General features: G+C 34.9%; 2 protein-coding genes across 2 annotated transcripts; one reads left to right on the top strand and one right to left on the bottom strand.

The window, feature by feature from the left end:
* Positions 1-5,818: 5,818 nt before the first annotated feature.
* Positions 5,819-9,161, bottom strand: LOC113091213 (cerebellin-2). The gene is made up of 4 exons (XM_026256642.1): positions 9,058-9,161; positions 8,203-8,704; positions 7,076-7,195; positions 5,819-6,940 (listed from the first exon to the last, which is right to left on the bottom strand). The coding sequence occupies exons 2-4, from the start codon at positions 8,488-8,490 to the stop codon at positions 6,743-6,745; spliced, it is 606 nt and encodes a 201-aa protein (XP_026112427.1). The 5' UTR covers positions 8,491-8,704; positions 9,058-9,161; the 3' UTR covers positions 5,819-6,742.
* A 4,669-nt stretch (positions 9,162-13,830) lies between these two features.
* fbxo15 (F-box protein 15) lies at positions 13,831-22,246 on the top strand. The gene is made up of 10 exons (XM_026256643.1): positions 13,831-14,300; positions 14,405-14,494; positions 14,768-14,872; positions 14,977-15,210; positions 18,588-18,788; positions 18,875-18,998; positions 20,092-20,171; positions 20,490-20,635; positions 20,964-21,088; positions 21,189-22,246. The coding sequence occupies exons 1-10, from the start codon at positions 14,221-14,223 to the stop codon at positions 21,456-21,458; spliced, it is 1,455 nt and encodes a 484-aa protein (XP_026112428.1). The 5' UTR covers positions 13,831-14,220; the 3' UTR covers positions 21,459-22,246.
* The last annotated feature ends 1,930 nt before the right edge of the window (positions 22,247-24,176 follow it).

Genomic DNA, 24,176 nt, shown 5'->3' on the forward strand with positions numbered 1-24,176 from the left:
CTCTTTGTTTGCAGAGTAGCTGCTGCATAAAGCACTGGCTTTTTATTGTTATTCTTTTTTTAATTTGTTTTCCTCGACTGGTCCTTCCAGTCATTTTTAATTACGAAGTCTTCTCTCACATGCCGTGGAGCATTACTGGTGCATATTCAAGAAGCAGAATGCTAAAAAATCATCCTCAGACAAAGACTGTTAAACTGAGCACACACACGAATATAAATGTTGAGCCCGAGGATGAAACATCTTCACTGAGGTGCCTTTTCCCTGGAGCTAAGCTTTAATCTATATGAAAAGTATGGCACCAGTGTTAATATCCTCCTATCCCTTATGCAAAGACAAGAGCCAATTAAAGTGGGCTGTGAAAATTAAGGACAGCCATTTAACAAGGAACCTGCATTAAATACACAGAAAAATCCATTAGGAATGGCTATAAAATGCAAGTGTTCAATGTATCTGACTAGGTATCCTGGTAATTGTTCTGAATGAAGGGTTATAAAGGGGTTTGTTTAACAGATGCCATTAAACAGCGATATTCTGAACACATAAAGCCACAGAGTCATTTATGCTTTTTAATTCAACAATGATGTCTCATGTATAATGCATTATTATTCATTGTTACATCAAGAACATTAACGGCATTTACGTTTGTTTTGTTTCCTCCATGTCACAAGGCGACAAACTGATCTCTGTATGGAAAGTCAAGGCGGACATTTCCTCAAGAGGAAGGCCTCTTATCAGAGCTCAAAAGCTGTGCACAATGTTGTTCACCATTTTGATTGTCCAGGCCAATCTCAGAGGGAGCGTATTGGTTTGAGCCATTTCCTGAGCTAGATTACCTTCCTCTGGGCTCTTGAGATGCAGTTATGAGCCTCCAAATTGGGAGCCTGCTAATGGTTAATCACAACCACAGGAGGGACAGAGGAATTTAAAGTTGTTTTAGTATGAAAGTAAAAGTATATTTTATATCATTATTATTTTTTATTGGGGATTACGATGATATAAATCAGAATATATATATATATATATATATATATATATATATATATATATATATATATATATATATATATATATATATATATATATATATATATACTGATTTATATATATATATATATATATATATATATATATATATATATATATATATATATATATACAGTATTGTTCAAAATAATAGCAGTACAATGTGACTAACCAGAATAATCAAGGTTTTTCGTATATTTTTTTATTGCTATGTGGCAAACAAGTTACCAGTAGGTTCAGTAGATTCTCAGAAAACAAATGAGACCCAGCATTCATGATATGCACGCTCTTAAGGCTGTGAAATTGGGCAATTAGTTGAATTAGTTGAAAGGGGTGTGTTCAAAAAAATAGCAGTGTGGCATTCAATCACTGAGGTCATCAATTTTGTGAAGAAACAGGTGTGAATCAGGTGGCCCCTATTTAAGGATGAAGCCAACACTTGTTGAACATGCATTTGAAAGCTGAGGAAAATGGGTCGTTCAAGACATTGTTCAGAAGAACAGCGTACTTTGATTAAAAAGTTGATTAGAGAGGGGAAAACCTATAAAGAGGTGCAAAAAAATGATAGGCTGTTCAGCTAAAATGATCTCCAATGCCTTAAAATGGAGAGCAAAACCAGAGAGACGTGGACGAAAACAGAAGACAACCATCAAAATGGATAGAAGAATAACCAGAATGGCAAAGGCTCAGCCAATGATCACCTCCAGGATGATCAAAGACAGTCTGGAGTTACCTGTAAGTACTGTGACAGTTAGAAGACGTCTGTGTGAAGCTAATCTATTTTCAAGAATCCCCCGCAAAGTCCCTCTGTTAAAAAAAAGGCATGTGCAGAAGAGGTTACAATTTGCCAAAGAACACATCAACTGGCCTAAAGAGAAATGGAGGAACATTTTGTGGACTGATGAGAGTAAAATTGTTCTTTTTGGGTCCAAGGGCCACAGGCAGTTTGTGAGACGACCCCCAAACTCTGAATTCAAGCCACAGTACACAGTGAAGACAGTGAAGCATGGAGGTGCAAGCATCATGATATGGGCATGTTTCTCCTACTATGGTGTTGGGCCTATTTATCGCATACCAGGGATCATGGATCAGTTTGCATATGTTAAAATACTTGAAGAGGTCATGTTGCCCTATGCTGAAGAGGACATGCCCTTGAAATGGTTGTTTCAACAAGACAATGACCCAAAACACACTAGTAAACGGGCAAAGTCTTGGTTCCAAACCAACAAAATTAATGTTATGGAGTGGCCAGCCCAATCTCCAGACCTTAATCCAATTGAGAACTTGTGGGGTGATATCAAAAATGCTGTTTCTGAAGCAAAACCAAGAAATAATTGTGGAATGTTGTTAAAGAATCATGGAGTGGAATAACAGCTGAGAGGTGCCACAAGTTGGCTGACTCCATGCCACACAGATGTCAAGCAGTTTAAAAAAACTGTGGTCATACAACTAAATATTAGTTTAGTGATTCACAGGATTGCTAAATCCCAGAAAAAAAAAATGTTTGTACAAAATAGTTTTGAGTTTGTACAGTCAAAGGTAGACACTGCTATTTTTTTGAACACACCCCTTTCAACTAATTGCCCAATTGCACAGCCTTAAGAGCGTGCATATCATGAATGCTGGGTCTTGTTTGTTTTCTGACAATCTACTGAACCTACTGGTAACTTGTTTGCCACGTAGCAATAAAAAATATACTAAAAACCTTGATTATTCTGGTTAGTCACATTGTACTGCTATTATTTTGAACAATACTGTATATATATACACACTGTTGGGTTTTATACTGTTTTATAGTGTTTTTTTACTGTTAGGTTTGACACTCATGCAGGGTGTTCATAGAACTTATATAGAAATAATAATAATGATTATTCTTTCTTACTTTCTTAAATTAAACGTAATTATGTAACAATTCCCAATTGTCCTGTATCACGTTTCTTCATTTGTTTTTGAAATGTACAAGAAGAGCAAAGCTTGTTTTCTTAATCTGTTGATTAAATCATGTGAACACTCATGAGAAAAATACACGTAAATGCCACATACAGACCTCGGTGTGTGAAACACAAGGGTAAAATCGAATTTCTGATCATTTCTGTAGAGGAATAAATGCATTCTGACACAACAACAAGTTACTAACCGTGACAACAAAATCAAGAACAACAGTGTAACTAAAACTGGAAAATGGTCAAACAGTGCAACCTTATTAATTATTCATGACCTGGTGCATGCTGTGAAGAGGGTGAGTGGGATTGAAACAGAAAGCCATTCATAATGCAACTCACCTGCCACGCTTGTGTGTTTTGACGTAATAAATCATGTGTGAATAGATAGTCTCATATTCCTGAAAGTCAGAACTTAGAAATAAATAATAAACATAACCAAATAAAAACTATAATTAATAATTATCAACATAATATTAATAGCTTTATTTCCTAACTACATTTTTTTAATTCAGTCTTAACTACAACATCTACAAAAAAAATTGCATATAGCTGTAACCATAAAACTGTAAAAAAAAACAAAAAAAAAAAACAACGCTATTCATATCCTTTATGCAATTCCAAATCTCAATGACTCAAGGATGTGTTTTGCTGAGAGTTAACTGGAAGGTGGATGATCCTGCTGGGTCTGTATGAAACTTGAGTTCTGAAATCAGCCCACAATGGAAGTTATCTAGCATTGTCTTTTGTGAGAAAAACTCTGATTTGGGTCTGTGAATTGTAAACCACAAACATTTAGAAAGTATTTTAAAGTGCTGCTACTCTTACCACCCCACCCCGTTATTAATAAAAAAACAGTGCTTGGCCATCTGTGCATGCATAAAAATGTCTGTTAGTACACTAATTTACTGCATCAGGGGTTTTATGATCTGACTTCTTTAATGGGTTGTGTATAAGTCTGTCAAACAACAGCCTGCTCACCCCACAATGAATTTTAACAGTAGAGGAGTATCTCCAGTGGCCTTATTTTTCTTTACATTTGAAACAAATACAACATAATGAGACCTGCCAATAATATCTGGTGACATGCGCCATCTGAGGACCAATAGCAGTGCAGAGATCTGAACTATGAAGTCATCGGCTGCCTTTCAAGAATGGGGGTGAGTACCTTTTATTGGTGTCATAAATATAACCATGACAACCACAGGATAAATTGAGAAAATAATTAAATTGCACTGCTGGAAACATTTGATAATCAAAGTTTACATATTTGTATGTAAGAGTGCCTTATTTAATTTAATTAGATTTAATACACTCAGACACACACACAAAAGGCTGTAATGTTTAAGAAGCAACTAATTAATGTAAATGATTCTATGCTCTACTCTTAACTCTCAAAAAATTGATGTCACATTGAACTGGAAAACACAAAGACATTTGAAGAATTTTTGGCAAAAAAAAACAAAATAGAAATGAAAAATAGTCACCCTTTCCATGTGAATATTTCTGAGAGAGAGAGAGAGAGAGAGAGAGAGAGAGAGAGGAATAAAACAGTAAACTTTTATTTATAACTTTAACGTTCTGATTCAAATGTTTTTTGTTTTTTTTTTTGTGCATTTTAAAAATTCTTTAAACTTTACCTGCTTTTCTTTTTTCTTTAAACTTTACCTGCTCTTCTTTTTTCTTTTTTTCTTTTCTTTTTGCTGCCAATGCTTGACAAAGGTAAACATTAATTAACTATCCAATTCTAAATCAATTCTAATAATCTATTTAATTATATTTACCTATACACTCTAAAACTAAGTGGATCTGAAAAAAGAAACATTCACCCTTCATCCTCTTCTTTTTACTTATTGCTTATGACAGGCCTCATTACAACAATGACACCTCAAATGATCTTTCATGACACAGTCCAGTACACATGTGCACAAAGAGTTCAGGCGCCAGGTGCAGTAAACTGATTTTAATTAGTCATCTTTTTTTTTTCTTTAAGACTAATCTTGTTTATTATTATTAATTTACATAAAGACATACAAAAATATAAGACTGATTACTTATTAGCTAACTGCTAGTTGGTTAAACTTCTACTTAAGACATTTTCTTAACATAAAGGCTAAGTTTATGCCACTTGCCCCAGTACTCTCAGAATTAAGTGTCTTGCTTTAAAAGCATACGAGCCGTGCCTTGCAATCTTTATGATTTTAAAATGATTAAGTTGTAAGATCTATGATCTTACTAATATCCTAGACATTTTGCATCTTTAGTCTATTAAGACGAAGCCAAAATACCTTAATTTGCATGCAATAATTTTAACCCTTGATTGGGAAAATTTTATGTTAAATGTTCGTAGGGAGGAGAACATCGAAATTATATATATATATATATATATATATATATATATATATATATATATATATATATATATATATATATATATATATATATATATATATATATATATATATATAAACGAGGGAATTAATACTGATGCAATATTAATACATCTTAATATTTGTTTATTAATAGTTCTGTGTTGATCTTTATGTTCACATTTGTATGCAGCTCTGTTGATTTGCCTTTGTGTGTGTGTGTGTGTGTGTCTGTGTGTGTGTGCGTGTTTGGTGTTTGTGTTTTATTGGACCAGTGGTGGTGGAAACCAAAGCTAATTTAACATTACTTTCACCTGGTTCAGTCCATTCATTCAGAAAAAAATAAAATAAAATGCTAACACAGACAATGATTAAATATATATATATATATATATATATATATATATATATATATATATATATATATATATATATATATATATATATATATTATCATTGTCTGTGTTACCATTTTATTTATTTTTTTCGTTTTATTTAGAGAAGCATAGATCATTGTTTATCATCCAGTCTTGAGATGTCAGAGAATATTCTTAAATCTGAGTGTTGCTTCAGCACCATGGACAGCGCAGTTTTTTTTTTCTTTGTCAATCTGTTTTCATTGTAGTCATTCAAAGAAAATGCTTTTTGCACATGCGCAATTCATTAATACGATTTTATCATCCATTATAAAAATAATCAAGGTTAATAATAATAGTTAATATGTGTACAATACAATATTTTATTAGGCGGCACACTATATAGGGACTTTTATTTTTCCACAACTTACATCTGTGAGCAATGTCACTGAACACTAAATCAATCAAAGCTACTTATTATCCGGAATGTAGAACACACCATAATGTAAATATGTATTTTTTTTAATTAGATGTCTAGCAAAAAGTCTTTAAGTCTCCATTGGCTGACATATTATATATTTTTTCTCATTATAATCACTGTTAGCAGGTGGCCTACATTTGGCATATTTTCAGTATGTTCAGTATCCAAACGACACATCGACAGCACAAAACAGGAATCTTCCATTCGTGCAAAAAATGCTTTGGGGCCGTAAAGCACTTCCGCAGCTCCACACCACACACCTCACTGGACGGAAGCCGAATCATTAAGGCTATACAAACACAAAATAATGCACTGATAAATACACCTAGTTCGGGATTTGAAGTTCGTCTTAAATATCTTCTCTTTATAGCGATCCAAGAAACTGTCAGTTGCGAATTGTTTCCCATCGATAAAATCCAACTTAAAATCGCTTGCGGTCAAAAAGGGCGGGAACTCCCGGTGGACGCGTCCACATGCAGTTTTGCTAGATTTCAGTTTTGTTCAAAGAACTGAAACTCGTTCGTCATCGTTCTCTTGAAAAATGTTACTCACAGGTACACGTCTGCGAGTCAGTTATAGAGGAAAGACTAAAAATCCAGAGAATGTGGAGTATTTCCATCCGCCCATTAGAGTCCCTCGTTCCAACTTGAGATAAACTCGATCCTCGCGCTCCACCATCAGTAGAACTCCGTTACTCGCCGCCTCCCGCGTGACATCCTGATCCCCAGCAAAGGCAGATATGACCGGGTACTCATTCTGCATCAGGTTCACCTGAATAACAGGACATAGCGCACTTTAGTAATTTAAGCAGAGAAACGGCTTTCCACGAGGGTTCGTGAAAAACGCACAGAATGACATATTTACGGCAATAGTATTTTGTGCGTAAACACAAGCTGCTCTACTCACCTGTATGGTTTGTCTGTTGTAGACCTTGACCACATGAAAGCTGAAACTGTATATTCCTCTCCGTGGTGCAGTAAACAGACTCGCTTTTAGGTCGAAATGATTGCCAATGTTTACCAAGACCTAAAACAAAAGCAACATGACGCATTACAAATCGACTAGCATATGAAATTGTGTGAATCTTCATATCACATTTACTTTTAAAAATCTGCTATTTTGCTTTGGCACATGCGGATCTTTCAGCGCAGTGTGGCAAACCGTTTTAACATTTATTCCTTACTTCCAACCAGTAAATATTTTTTTGTTTTCATATGTTTAGTATAAGACGATTTTTTTTTCAGTTCATTAGAAGACTTACTGTTCTTTTCTTTTCTTTCTTTTTTTTCTTCTTTTTTTTTTTTTTTTTGCCATTGAATTTTTTGGAATCTGTGGTCCAGATATAAAATACATTTCAACAAGTATGTATTTCTATTATTGCTACTCGATATTTCAGGATTACAAGTAGGCTACTATTAATTTGGGCACTATTACTTCTTCTCTGAATACTTAGCTACTAATATATATATATATATATATATATATATATATATATATATATATATATATATATATATATATATATATATATATATATATATATATATATATATATTGCAATTGCAATTGCTTACATGTTAAAAATGCTTGCCATAAGCGCTTTCCAAACCTGTCAGCAGGTCGGGTCAGTTTTAATTACTACAGGTCGATTTTAATGGCAGCAGGTAGGTAGGTTATTGTTAATCTAAACACGCCTTGCTTGTTGTCAGTCTAAACACTTGTATTCATTTTCACATTTTTGACAGTATGGGTGACAACACATTTTCAACTAAGCAGTTTGGTGAAAGATATTGTGGAGACTAGGCTATTAGGAAAATCACACATTTTATCTGACCAACACTAAAAAGGCTTACGTTTAATTAAATAATGTTAATTACCCTGAAAATCAAGATACGCGGCTGAATTGGTTAAAAACGTGCATTCCAATAGAATAGAAGCATTTGTCACTTCGTGAAGTTTCTGGCTGAAATTCCTGAGCACAGCAATACATATGCAGTTCCTGTGATTATAAAGTCACCAACGGGACACCTGACCTGGTCAAAATAGATGGTCATGGATGTGTTGCTCATCTCCGAAGGTTCGTGGTTTGTTCCTCTGACGGCCGAAAAAGCCACTTTGGCGCTGCCAGAGCGCACAGATATCCCAAGCGAAGAGGTGACTCCTCCGTCGGAAGAGGGGTTGGAGTCGCACACAACCAGACACTTTCCCTCCAGAACAATGGGTTCCGTGTCATTTTGACCCAGACAGAGCCCCATGCCACATCCCAGGAGAAAGGCGAGAGCCAGCATGGCAAAGGGTCCGGGACAGGCTGCTGGCACCATGATCGGAACGAGAATCCTCTACAAACTGATCTTAACCACCAGCCCCTTGGAGGTTTGATGTGGCTGTATCAACTGTTCCAAACTAACCTCTCTCTCATACACTTTCTCTCTCTTGCCTCTCACTTTCTTTCTCTCTGTAACACCGTCACACACTCCTTTTCTCGTCTATGCGCATCAGTTTATTAAGGTGCTCAGAATATTTGCACAATGGTCCCTGAATAATAAAAAAAGGCATACATATTTTACAAACAATAACAGTGCACGAATAATAAATGATCGGTGAATATAGCTAGATAATATCTCAGTATGATGCTTGAAGATAATAAATTGCGCAACAATGCGCAACACCTAATCTCGACTAAAATACAAGGTCAGTTGCGTTTAACTCACGTCACACATAATAAAAAAATAAAGTTTTACAGTTCCGAGTTATATTTCACATAATTATTAACACTTCTATAACAATTACATACAATTACATCAATAAATATCAACAACAGCGCAATTCAATCTTTCTTTCTATGTTATCTTTTGCCTAATTTCTACTTGAAATGTCCGTTATGTTACCTGTTAAATCCATAGTTGGTGCAATCTGTGTACCTGCTCCTTCAGCTGTCTTGAGAAGGAGTGAAGCGCGGACCTATAAGAGTGGAGAAAACCAATTGCTCCTTCATTATTTTTAGAGGGCGATTCACGCCCATCCCTTCTTTTCAAGTACAGTAATAATTCTGGAGCGGACGTTTCTGGGAATAAAGGTCAGGGGCGGCCAAAATCTTGGACTTAAGAGTTTGTCTGCACAATAACAGCTATTTTATCAACCAATTTTTGGTGACATCATTATTCTTTTAACATAGCAATAGCAAACTTATAGTAAGTAGACCATACAGTTAGTAGACCAGCTATAAATTTGAAGCTGATATTATATTGCTTAATACTAGAAAAAATAGATATGCAATTCAGTAATATCAGTATCCAGGTGGAATGCCTTCAAAGTCAGATAAAAGTCTTGTGCTCCACCCTGTGGAGAAGAAGTGCCATGATCCTCTGTTTCTTACCAGATCTCAAACCATATGTTTATCAAGTGAATATTTTTAAATAAACACTTTGAAACATGGTTGGTCTACAAGGGCTTGAATAATGAATAATAGCTGGTCATAAAATGTCTAAATTGTGGGTTGTTTTATGCGATTCCTTATAGAACCATTTTTAGTTCCCAAAGAACATTTCAGTGATTACTCAACACATTAAACTAAAGTAAGTTAATACATTAACTTATATAACTATCAATAAGAAATACATTTATTACAGTATTTATGAATCTTTGTTGATGTTGGTTAATACAACTTTTTTATTTTTGATTATTATAAGAGGTTATTTAAGTTATTTAAATGTTATGAAGTAACATGTTATGAAGTTAAATATTGTTAATGGATCCTTTATAAAAGGTGTTACCACTCTTAAATATCTTCTCGTTTAGCGGTCCAAGTAACTGTCAGTTGCGAATTGTTTCCCATCGAGAAACTCAACCATTTCTTCTTAGTGTGAAGAACATTTTAAAAATCTAAATTTAAACACTTATAATCTAAACACTTTTCTGTTGTAAAGTACCTTTTGTGAAAAGAAAAGGTTCCATGGATGTTTAAAGTTCTTCATTAAACCATATGCCAATAAGAACCTTTATTTTTAAGAGCGCACAGTAGAGCAACTTCTTGAATGAATAGATGCTGTTAAAAAACAGTGAAGAAAAAAAAATTAATCTCTTTAAAAAGAGACAATCTGCAGCTAAAAGTTGTTAAAATGTGGAATCGTTATTCTCTAAATAAAACGTAATAGGTGATCAGTTTTGTGCTTTCTATCTTTTAAACAGCTTTTCAGAGGAGCTTTGGAGTTGCTGTAAAGTGTATAAAGTATGATGCTGGATTTGACAGGTCTATTCAGTATGTGTTATGCCCACTGAACCCATTCTTAACCTCCCTAATTAATAGTTTCCCTCACTCTTCCCAAAGTTGCTAATTGGAAATATTATGTAAGATGAGCGCGACTGGCGCCTTCTAAAGAGTGAAATGGGGATACTGCTTTAATTCATAATGGAATGAGTCAGTGTCTATATTTTTTTCTGAAGTATAATATGTATTCCACAATATTGTATTCTTAGGATACTTGAGACACTTTGCCTGTCAGTTCAAAACAGCAAATACTATCCTCACCATATTTTTTATAAATAGCCAGAACAATGGTTTTAAATAGATTCCACATATTCCGGTCATAGTCAACATCATATGTCCTCACAGGATCTCCATACACCCTTTTTTTGACAAGAATAGCACTGTGGAGAGTGACAGGCTCTGTGGAGGTTGATGTTGAGCATCCGAGATCAGCGGCTGACCAAGGGCTTGCAGAAGGGCAAGAAAAAGAAAGAAAACATCAAATGTCAAGCTTGGTGGGCACTGGGCCTGTGTATCACGGGGCCCAGAGCCGTTTATGCCCACAGAGAAGAACTCTCCCCAACCATGAGAAACCGAACATTACTGTGTATGTTATGACAATTTCTTCTGACAGGCAGCAGACCACCATCACTCTTGAAAACCTAAACCACCATAAAAAAATAAAATAAATAAAAATAAAAAAAAAACATTGCAAAAAACTTTTTTTGGTTGTTGTCGTTGGTGCTTTATTAAAATCTCATCCAATATATTTCACAAGGAATAGTTCACCCAAAAAATGACATATGCACTGGAGTGGTGTGGATTTTTGTGATGTTTTTATAAGATGTTTGAACTATTATTCTGATGGCACCCATTCACTGCAGAGGATCCATTTTTGAAGCAGCAAACATTTGAAGACAAACAAACAAAAACTGGAAGGAAAGGCAGGGCCGGACTGGGATGCAGTTTCAGGCCGGGAAATCTCACACTCATCCAGGCCACGCAGAAATAAAATGGTCAAACAAATTACTTTTTGGGGTACAACAGCTTGTCACCGTAGCAGTACTCTTAAAAGGACATCTTTGTACCTTTTTACCCATAATAAGCACATGTTAGTACCTTAGAGTAGAGTAGTAATCCATACCCTTAAGTTACTAATATGTTATCCTAACTATTAGGGGTAAATAAGGAACAAAGATGTCCTTTTAAAAGTACTGCTATGGTGACAAGCTGGTGTACCCCAAAAGGTGCAATTTTGCCCCCTTTTTATATAGCCTATACATCCACAACAATTTCTGAGACCACAGACAACCCTATTATTTGAATGGCCATCACATTAAAAAGGTCTAAATCAGGAGTGTCAAACTCAATTCGTCCCCTTGGAATTATAAGGTTCTATCTGACATTTTTGTCAAAATTGAGTTATTCACATATTCTTATTCCGTGACAATTTATTTACATTATGTGATGTTTTATTTTAAGTTGTGTACATTTTGGGATTTTTTATTGAAAAAACAAAAAGGTTCTATCTACAGAAGTCTATGGAACACAAATACTTTAAAGCTCAATATCTCAAAACTACTCAGAAGGCAGATAGAACCTTATAATTCCAAGGGGACGAATTACTGGAGGGCTGCAGTTTAGATTCAACCCTAATTAAACACCTGTTCCAACTAATCAAGTCCTTCAGGCTTATTTGAAAACTACGTCTGCATCCGGAAAAACTGAAAAATGCTGCCTTCGGAGGACGCATTTCAAGGTAGGAAGGCATCAAGGCATGTCCAAATTCAATGTAAGCTTCAGTTCCTGTCTGTTAAGATTCCTTCATATGGCTGATTTTTGAAGGCAGCATACAGTAGATGTATCCTTCGCTGCCTTTGATATCCCACAATCCTGTGTGTTCCATTCTGTGACAGTTAAACTAAAAAGTAAAGACGGCTTCTGAAAGTCGGTGGTCAACGTTTTCCACTTTTGATGTAATTTCTAGCGAGAAATTCATATTGGAGTAATGTAATATTCACTTAGTTATCACCAAAGCTTTCTATATTTTGCTGTAGATCATTAAACCGTCACTCTGCCTCAGAAGCCTGTCTGAGAACAGTTTAATGAGGTGCCTTTGTGCAAAAACGCTGCTTGTAAAGTCACTGTCTCAAAAGTCAGCTGCCTAAGTTTTTGGGATGCAGTCTACGTGATATGTGTGTTGGAGCAGGGTTGGAACAAAACTCTGCAGGGCTCCGGCTCTCCAGGAACTGTGTTTGACACCCTTGGTCTAAATCCTTAAGTCTTGGGCAGTGAAAAATAATTAAAGGTTCTTTATTGCACTGCACCTTTACTTCCCTTTCCCTTTTCTTCATTTTCTCCAATATCTCTGCCCCCAACCCCCACCCTGTTGAAAACAACAACCTAATTTTAGCTTGTTAGCACAGAATGTTGTCTTAAAATTACCTAAATACTCATTACTATGAACAGTAATGATTTTAAAGAAGTTTCTTCTGCACACCAAGTCTGCATTTATTTGATCCAAAGTAGGCTACGGCAAGAGAGGGGGAATTTTTAAATATATATTTTTACTATTTAGAATAATTGCTTTTGATTTGAATGTATTTTAAAATGTAATTTATATCACTGTTTTTATTGTATTTTTGGATCAAATAAATGCAGGCTTTGTTATGCAGAAGAGGCATCTTTAAAATGCATTAAAAAACTTACTGATCAAACCTTTTTGATTGGTGGTGTATTAAAACACATTTTCTAAAGTGCCTTAATGTCAAAATTAAAACAGAATTTTAATACTGAACACACTATTGCTTTATTAGGTTGTGATATTTTTGTGTTGCTGTCTACCCTAGCTCACTCCCTCCCTGTACAATAAATCCACGTGAATAGCCTGTCTAAATTTTTTAATGTAACTTAACAATCGATATTGATGTCCTTGAGCACATTGTTTTCTGAATGATTATGATAACGGGGTGATAGCAGTTTAATACTCAACAAAATACAACACTATCTAGTGTATTTACAGATTAAACTGACCTAGAAGGCCTGAACAGGTCAGTGATGTAGCAACTTTTCACTGCTTGTTCTGGCCACTTCCTCTCTTTCATCGAGTCCCGCGCAACTTCGAAACTGTTTGACGGAAGCACGGAACAGCGCTGCCAGACAAGACTAATCGATTTATTTATTATCGATTTATTATCAAGTTAAAAAAAAGAAAAAAGAAAAAAAAAGAAACGGAAATTATGACTTTGGTGCATTGAGAAGGCATAAATATAAAATATATAAAATATATAATATATAAAAACAAAACAAAAAGAACATGGCAGCGGTCCAAATCAGCCGCCAGGCCAACGGGAATTCTCCCTGGTGCTCCCGATGGCCAGTCCGGGTCTGATGAAATACAATAAATAATAATAAAAAAAAATAATAATAATAGTCAAGCCTAATTTTTCAAATTGTTCACGTTAGCATTATACCCCTACTGTACTTGTGCGATTCTCAGGGTGTTCATGTATCATCCTGGCCTGTTGGGGGCAGTATTTCCCACATAACTTAGTCACATCACCTCAAGATTGTAGTTGAAGTTTTTGCTCAGAATAACATGTTATAACTCCTACCTGAACTGTTTAATGTCCTACCTAGTGTGCAAGACTGTACCCATTAAAATAAACCAGACTCTGAGATGACAGTGCACCATGTGTAGTGCGATTAATGCGTTTAGCACCTGCGCGCTGGCCTGGTTACCTTGACAACGAGATGCCGGAAGAGCGAGGTCAAGAGATACAAACACGCTTCACAAGAGATACAAATGATGTTTTCGCAATCCTCGAAGACCCAGAGGCAAGACGCGGGGCAGCCTTCAATTATTAAATCAGAATCCATGTCCAGGTTGTTGTTGCTTCTATGTTATCTCGCATCATTCTCGCTTTAATGCTTCTGCACTGCAGAGCTTTGCCAGATCGTTTCAGTGTGTGTGTGTTTAATCTCCTCAGAAAACAAAGAAAAGCTGCTCTACAACATCCACCAGTCCACAGAATGACATCCAAACGCAGAGCAAAGACTTGTGAAAACTTCTTAGAAAGGCATGTTTTGCGAGTGTTGTAACTTTCTTAGCCTCACGGTGACTCTCATGCTCGGATTACTGGAAATTAATTAAATTACTTATTGTATGAGTATTTAAAGTAGCTATTTAATTTGTTATATCACGCATGAACAAATTATGTATTGTTTGTTTGTTAAATAAGATGCCACATCTCTGTCTGTTTGTTCATCTGTTCATCTATTTATCTGTCTGTCTATCTATCAATCAATCTAGCTGTCTATCTATCTTATTTATTTTATCTAACTTAAACTAGGATGCCACTGGAGATCATTCTCAGGATTCTCTCATACTTGGATACTGGGTCTCTTTTCTGCATTAGTTTTGTCAACAAGCACTTCCATGAACTGTCCAACAGCAAGTGAGTTGCTTTTTCTCCAGACCCTTTTTTGTCTCACACAAAGCAAAAAAAAAAAAAAAAAGATCAATCAAAATAATTTCTTCCTTAACCTGATGTCCTTGCAGTGCTATGTGGTATCAGTTTTACATCCGTGAATGTATCAAAAAGAAGAAAGTAAGCCAAGAAGACCAGATGATGCATGCCCTGGGTATGATGGGTGTGCAGGAGAGGCCAAAGGGATACTGGAGAAACACCTTCTTCAAAGAAATTGCCGGCCTGAACTTGAACAAGTGGAGAACGAAACTACGACGAATTGACCCTTTTTCAGGACTGCCGCGTCATACAGAGGAAGTCATAAGGTTAGAGATCCTAGCTTTTCTGGTGTATTTAATTTGAGATTCCACAAATATGTGGCCTAATTAAATATGTAAATCTTAAAATCGATGTGTCCTGAAATCCCTTTTATATTTTTATGGTTATTATATCCTTCATTTAAGATGACGAGAGCATTGGTTTGCCATGATGACACGTCACAATCTGTACGTTTCTTTGTAATCTATGTTTAGTTGCTTTGATTATCTCTCTTTCTGTACATCCCTACATTTAGTAATACACTACACGACTTTGTAGTCAAATATCATCTTTGTTGTGACCTATGTAATCTGTTGAAGATGGCATATCCCCCATCAAATATATGTCAGGGTGTGTTTTTCCCTCCTGCAGTGTCTGGGCTTATTAAAGGTGAGTGTGAGAGTCAGCGTCTTCGATTTGCTCTGTGCTCCTGGGCGATGGGAAAGGAAACACGCTTGATGATCTGCAGGCCGCGGCGTGCTGTTGTCTTAACCTCTGATTAGAGCTGCCGGGCCACTCAATTTTTCGACTCAAAGAGCGTGTGGCATACAGGGGGAATGAAAATAATTGTGGTCCCCTCAGAAGGCTGGGTGAATTGTAGAAATAAATTGCTTGGCCCCTACCTCTTGCCCAGACAGATCCCCACAGGATCCTCAGTTACAAAGACACCGAAGGATTAGATTTACTTCGGTAATAATCATCTCCACTGACTTGCAGACACAAGCAACAGCTATTAATCTCTCTGGGACTCTGCTTGTCTCTCGTCTCACAGCATTAATTGATATCATATGGTGCCAATGCCGGATACATAATTTATCAGATTAGGTATTTCCCCAAACTAATGCCCTGCTTCTTTCAGAATTAATGTTATGCATTGTTAGTATCTTGCTAAAACAGACACTTTCCTGCTTTTAATCAACTGAATTGGGTTAATAACAGCACTGCACATCAGTCAGTCAGTCAATACTATTTTTGTTTTGTTTCTCAGTTAATCTTTAAGTTTTCATCTTTCTACATGAACACAGTTTTGACTCTCAAAAAAAAAAAAAAAAAGATTAAAAAAATAAATGTTTTAGCAGCCTTCTTTTTGTGAACAGTCTCTTTACCTTAGATCCTCCACCTTATAAAAATAGTTTTTTATTTATGCTTTTAAAAATGTTTGTTTCATTCATTTTATTAACTTAATACAAATGTTTCAGCAAACAACATTATCTTTTAGTTTTCATAATTCATAATAGCATTTTTGCAAGTAATGACGTTTATCTTGTTTTAGAAATGATTTTTTTTTTTTTTGCTTTATAAACTATATATATATATATATATATACAGGGCCGGATTAACCATACGGGCAACTGGGCAATTGCCAAGGGGCCCAAGACCTCTAAAGGGCCCAGGGAAGCAAGGGCACGAGCAAAATACTGTATCTGGTAATCTCCCGCTTTATATTAAACAAACTGTCAACACGGGCTTTTGCGCGCTGCACAGAAGAGAGACGCTGCGCTGCCTATGACTTTGAACGTGAGTCTCATGCGGACTGACCAATGAAGAGAGCACAACAGAAACAGAAAAAAAATCTGACATGGAGAAGCTAAGTGGGAGCGCGAAGCAGAAATTAAAAAAGGAAAGGACACCAGAAACGCAGAAAATTTAAAGTATATACCTAAAATAGCCAATTCGTTCACTCCTGATAATGTTGCCGACAGTTCTGTTAAGTCAGCTTCCGTCAACGACGAGGACAACTCAGCTAGCCAGGACTTTTCTACACCGCCAGCTTACGTTTACAGCCCAGAGAGCGAAGAGCATTTCAAATTCAAACATGCACTTCGTCATTATTTAGGACTTAAATTGTGTGTTTTGCCAGATTGTGTAGCATTTATTGTCTTCTTCAGAGAAATTGACAGATTTCTAAATGTTTATGTAGCACTAAAGTGTTTAACTGGTTAATTGTGCTGTGATATATTGTTGTTCTATTTTAAAACAAGTTAAAATGAGCTTTTTCCTTGAGGTGCCAGCTTCATTAAAATGCTGTAAATTGTTGTGGAGGGATAACTGGCAGATTTCAAATTGTTTGTGTTGGACTAATAACTTTGCCTTGTTGAATTCTGAGGAAACAGGGTCACCCTGTCAGGGTGATTTCTGCTTAAAATGAGCTGAGGACCAAATTGTTTCTTGATGTGTTGTCTGTGGTCTTCTGTTATAGCTCTATCAATTCAATACATTTCTATTGGGGAAAAATGTTGTTAAATAAACAATGGTTTGAAAGTGGTTGCTTATTTATTCATTTTTGTGAAAATGGAGGATATTTCCCTCCCTCTCAATGTAGTGGCTCAATTTTATCAGATTATACAGATGCTGATGTGTTTTGTTTTCATAGCATCATATGTGAGTGAATGTCTTTGATAGGGGACATAGTAGTGCATTTGTAGTTCTATGAGCATTTAAATATTTGTAAATCGAAATACACCTGATGACAGTTAGAATTTGAAGTATTGAGTATATTTACTGTATATTACAGTAATATATTCTGTATATGACCATATTTATGGTGATCCTGGGGTCGTGATGATGGGGCCCTTGAATATTGTTGCCCAGGGTACAACAAAGTGTTAATCTGGCCCTGTATATATATATATATATATATATTAAATTAACAATTGAATTTAATACAAACTGTAATCTCTAAAACAACATTTTATTTCGTTGTTCTTAATTCATAATTATAACTTTTGCGAGTAATGCAGTTTATCTTGTTTAAGAAATGCTTATTTATTCATTTTCATTAATATTTATTTTAATTTTAATTCATTCATTTTCCCTGTTGGCAACATTTGTATTATTATTTTAAGCCTAAACCTCAATTTCTAACGTAATTATACGTTTGCTTTAAGCATGCTAAACAAATTAATTAATAATTAACTGTAGAATATATTATCAAAAAATGTATACATTTTCAAAACAAAATATTTTCCATCAGTTTTCATATTTCAAAACATATTTGAAATATGAAGTTTTTTCTCTCATTTTATCATATTATTTATTAGGTTGAAACCTCACTTTTTAACTTCATTAGATTGTTGCTCTATGCATGCTTAAAAATGCAATTGATAATATGCTTACTTAAAAATATAGTATTATAGTTTCATATATCAGCAATATAATTTTTTTCACAAATAAAGAAGTGTATCTTGTTTTAGGGATGCTACAGGAACACAAGATAAATGTACAGATTGAACATTATTTTCATCCACTTAACGTTTTCTCTCACAATACATTTTATGTTTTCTTTGTGTTGCATTCCCTTCAAAGAACAACAAAAAAGGCATTGCCCTTAAATGATCTGAGAGCAGAGGTGTCAGATGTGGTTTGTGTCATGTGTGTTTGGCAGGAGTCTGTGCATTACGTGGGAGATCACAGTGACTGATGGGAGAGGACGGCGGAGCACCTTTCAGCAGTCTCATGCCTCCTTCAGTAGCACGGCTGTTTTTGTGTTTTGGGGCACTGTCAGTTGGCCTCCTTTCAACCAGCTCACCTCGCTTGAGCTTCATGGAGTGTTGCGGGTGCCACTCAATTGTCCTGCATCTTACAGGTATGGTAGGTGCCAACAAATATAAAGGTACACTTTTACTCCAACCTAAATGAGTGATGTGGTTGTTTCCATCTTGTGCCTTTCAGGCCGGGCTGGAAATCAGTTATGTCCAAAGTAAAGCTTCAAAGAGAACACAGCGAGTTGTGTGTTTCAGACAAGATTGTCAAGATGCTGTATGTTGGACAGGGCATAACTTTGGGATTCTGGAAGGTATTGTCCATTTCGAGAGCTGAGCTTGCAGGCTAGATTGTGAAGAAAACCTACATTTTGTGACACTTCTTTTATTCAAATAGCTGTTTTGTTTTGCTCTTGTTGTTTTGTTTATGTATTTTGTTTATTTAGTCATTTTTGCTTATGTTTCACTTGATGTTTTGTGTGTGTGTGTGTATATATATATATATATATATATATATATATATATATATATATATATATATATATATATATATATAATTTTTTTTTTTTTTTTTTTTTTTTTCAAACTAAATTAACACTTTTAAACTGCAATCATGCATTAATGGATTAAAAAGCAATTACATTTTACAGAAGATTTGTATTTTTTTTTAATTGCTGGCCGGCATTCATTATTATTTTGAAAACATTAATATATATATGTATGTATATGTATGTATGTATACATACATACATACATACATACATATATATATATATATATATATATATATATATATATATATATATATATATATATATATATATATATATATATATATATATATATATATATATATATATATATATATATATATATATATATATATATATATATATATATATATATATATATATATATATATATATATATATATATATATATATATATATATATATATATATATATATATATATATATATATATATATATATATATATATATATATATATATATATATATATATATATATACATATATTAATGTTTTCAAAATAATAATTATAATGTTTCTTAATCAGCAGCAAATCAGCACACTATAATGATTTCTGAAAGATCATGTGACACTGAAGACTGGAGTAATGATGCTAAAAAAAATCTGCTTTGTGTCACAGGAATACATTTCATTAAAAAAATCTAAATAGAAATCAGTTATTTTAAATTGTAATAATATTTCAAATTATTATTATATTTTTGCTTAAATGCAGCTTTAAATATATATATATATTTTTTTTATAGTAGTGTGTAAATAATTATAATTATTATTATTGATAGTAGTAGTATTCATAATATAAAACATCATTTGTTTTTTTAATAATACAAAAATTGTTAATCTGGTGCTTCTATACAGGACCAGTGGGGAATTGCTTTTGTCATGGTGAACTTACACAATCACAGACTTGTGGAACGAAGTCTTCATGCATCTATTAGGTATTGCTGTATTTCCTATTATCATTTTGTCTTTTATCAAACTTGTATTAATGTCCCTCCCCCCCATATACTCCAAACGTGTGTGTGTGTGTCAGAACCCGAGTGTCAGTTATGTATCACCATCAGTATAGTTTAGTGGTGTAATAGCTCCATCATCTGGTGAAGTTAGAGAATGCACAGCTCTGACTCATCAGCTGTTAAACCACCTGTTTTACCGCCATACTGTATCTAAAGTCTTCAGTGTGAAAAGCTAAACTGACACCCGCTTTGTTGTTAATCTCTTTTCTTCCCTTCTTTATCCTCCTTTCACACCACTAGTCCATGTACAGCAGCTGGAGTCAGTGCTTTGTTTGATGATGTGGACCCGGAGTACGGTCTCCATGGATACACTGCTTACATCGAACTGCACAATACAGTGAGAGTCATCATGTCGGGCCGCTTTTCCCAGCTGTTTTGCAGGAGAGGTAAAAAATAGACTAGAGTAAGAGTTAACTTGAATCATTTATCATTATTTTAAAATCATTCCACGTTAAACTAACAGTTTACACTCTGAAAACTGTCATCCGTCTGATGGTTCAATATAAATAACCTTACAAGTAAATGAATGAGCATTTGGCTATTGCTACAGTTTTACACTATTCCTCAACAGTTGATTGTACTAGATTCAAAACAGTAGATGGCGCTATATTCCCAAAAATGTATCCGTGTTGTCCTATTCTTAGCAAAATTAAGATGTTTTTACTAAGCTGTTATTAAATACAAAGACTTTTGTATAACATTTGTGTTCTCCAGATCAGATTTCTGATGGTTATCTTCCGCTGGAAGTGATCAGTGAGAATAACAGATCTCCAAATATTCATCTGGTTGGAGATGTCAGCTTGCCTTGGAGGACTGAAGCTTTACATGGAACTATCAGGGTACAGAATCACCACTCTGTTCTAGTCATCCTCACTTTTTATTCACAGTATTTAAATATGTATGTAAGAATGTATTTCCCGGCCTACTTGCTGTCTTCAGGGCTGTTGCATGCTCAGCCTCACTGTATGGGATGAAGCCAAGCAGCCTTTTTGGTGTGTCAGCGCTCCTGTTGTGATGACAGAAGCAAGTCAGGACACAGTATCAAATGATCTGGACGGCGGGAGTTTCTCCATTCTATACCAAGTCTCAGAGGGGAGGGTGGAGATGAGGCTGAAGGAGATGGAGCGTAAGGAACAGTATTTTGTGGTAAATCTAGTGATTTACATTGCTGTCGCCAAAGTGAATAAGCACTTTGGGAGAGATTACTGAAGCTTTTGAATGCCATTTCAGTTTGTATGACGACCGTTTGACTGAATTTGACTTAAGAACACGCCGCAGTAACTCCCAGATTTAACTCCTGTCGAGATTATTGTAGCTTTTTCTCTTTTCAGGTTCATTTTTTTTGGTATCACCAAACCCATAAATACACATTTTCACAGATCTTCATATTGTAATCGCAGGCTATAAAAGTCATCCTGTAACAAAGAGAGGGATATTCATGTCAAGTTGATCAAATCTAAATAACAGAATAAGTGGAAACCCGTAAAAAGCAAACTTCTATGGAATCAAGGGCTAAGTAATAAAAATGGACCTTTAAGCGGATTTAAAATTGCCAGTGGAGGAGGAGGATCTAATACGAGCAGGGAAACAGTTCCAGAGCTGAGAAATCTCCCTTACAGCATGAACAGGACAGAAGGAAGTTGATTGCATGACCTTGGGGCAGAGTATGCATGAAGGAGTTTACAAATGTATTGTGGAGAAATACCATGCTGGGCTGCTTTTTTAACTATAAACACCTATAATTCTAAAAAGAAAGATGTGATCTTATTTTTGATGTTCACTAAAAGTCTCACTGGTGTGTACTGAACCATCTGGAGATGAGATTGAGATGGCCATGCATACATACAGTTACAGTAATCAAGCTGGGATTGTTACAACTCCTAAAAAAAATAAAAATGAACTAAAACTTATATATTTTAATTTAGCAGCAGATCTGAGCTGAAAGATCCTTAATGATGAAACTAATCTGCTTTTATTTTAACGTAATGTTATCTAAATTTTAAACATCTTAAATAACTTAATGTTGAATAAATATCAAAAAGTGAAATAACTAAAAGTAAATGATCTTAAAAAAAAAAAAAAGCTAATATAATGACAAAAACAGTACACAAGTAAAACGGATTTCTTCATTTTAATTTGAAAATATTTAATTGAACAGCATGGAATAACTCACCTTGCCACATAGGCATATAAGTGAATAAATCTCATTATTAAAGGGTTTTTTTTTTATTTGCATTTTTAATTTTTTTTATTGATAGATTGTAAATTAAGTTTATTGCAGTGCTGTTGATCAGCTATTCATTGTTTTGAACTTATGGATTCATGATCATGTCCAAACCAAAGGCATTGAATCCACTTAACTTGATTTTCCTATCAATCTTCATCAGGAATGGCACATTCCCCCCATTACACTTATTTCTAAATGAGATGATTTGCATAATGTGTAGTTTTGGATGTTGATGTGTTACTCAACTGGCAGAATGTTTCTTACTGTGGAACATGACAGAATTCTTGTATGCCCGCCGGTTGATTTCACTATATTATTCATAGGCAACAGACATTTCCCTGCCCTGGAGGTAGATTATGTTCTTTTGTCATAGCGTCAAGTTACACTTTAAATCTCTGCTGCATTGGTTTATGTAAATGTAATAGTCCATAACATTTTCGGTAGAAGTGCTTGACTTAGATGTATCACGCCATAACACCGAGGACATTAAGAGCATGTAATGGGATTTCAGTGTGTGACTCTGTGAACAATATTTTCACATAAAATGAAAACATGCCGTGACTTATATAGCTCAGCAATGTTCATTTGGCAGCAAAAGTCTCTGGAAAATGATTGTACACCATGCAATGTTGTTATAGTGCAGCCTAAGCATTCCTAGCATAAGACAATTGCATTCAGGAGAGGTATATAATCATGACATGTCTCTTTACTGCAGGCATTTTGACAGAATTCCAGAGTCGGAATAACGTTTCGCTTAGGTCAGTAATCAAAGGTGCTGAACTTATAAGGTTGGCAGAAGAGACAGACATAAAAAAAATTGATAGAGGCGTAATAAGATTGCCTAGCACGCTCTCTTTTTTTCTTAGAAGTCAAGCTAACCTTGAAAACTGCTGTTTTCAACATATTCTGTGTTGTGGCTGATCCAAATCCATTCTTTCTGTAGCCTCGAATGAATTGGCTTCTTGTCATTTCTAAGGCTGTATTAAAGGTTTGCCTGAAGGTTAACACCGCTTATGTTGCCTCCGTATTTCAGTGGTTTATTGTACTGCAGCAGATGAACAACAGTGCAATGCAGCTATTTTAAGGCCGACCCGAGGCACATTTTAGTGTAGTAAAAAGACTTTATTCATCTGGTAATATATTCTTTACAAGTCATAAAACACCTGTTAGATCTGATTATCCATAAAAGTGGCACAAATAGTAATGAGTTTGCAAAAGCAAGTGGATGCTGTACTATAGAAAGGGCTTAAAGTAGTAATTATTATTATTATTTTATATATATATATATATAGAGAGAGAGAGAGAGAGAGAGAGAGAGAGAGAGAGAGAGAGAGAGAGAGAGAGAGAGAGACCAGTATTGGTAATATTGAGTGAATGAATGTAGTGGTTGCTAAAATGTGTGCAGTGATTTATGCATTAAAGCATGGGACTCTAAACTGTTTTTTTTTTTTTTCATCATTGACCAATTTCAATTCCCAATGAGGAGGGTTGGATGTTGCAAATGTCCAGTCAGCTTTGTAACTAACAGTGTAGACCGAAACACTGTGTATAATAAGATTTGTCTTCAGCTGCTCACATCTACTGTAGACACTGTGTTATTAGTTTCAAGAAACCGAAGTAAATTTTCAAGGCTTCATTGACCCATTAGACAATATGTTTCCACATATTGCACACAAGGGGCTTGGAGCATGTGAACTGCT

The sequence above is a fragment of the Carassius auratus genome, unplaced genomic scaffold, assembly GCF_003368295.1.
Source record: "Carassius auratus strain Wakin unplaced genomic scaffold, ASM336829v1 scaf_tig00214138, whole genome shotgun sequence".
NCBI classification, from domain to species: Eukaryota; Metazoa; Chordata; class Actinopteri; order Cypriniformes; family Cyprinidae; genus Carassius; species Carassius auratus.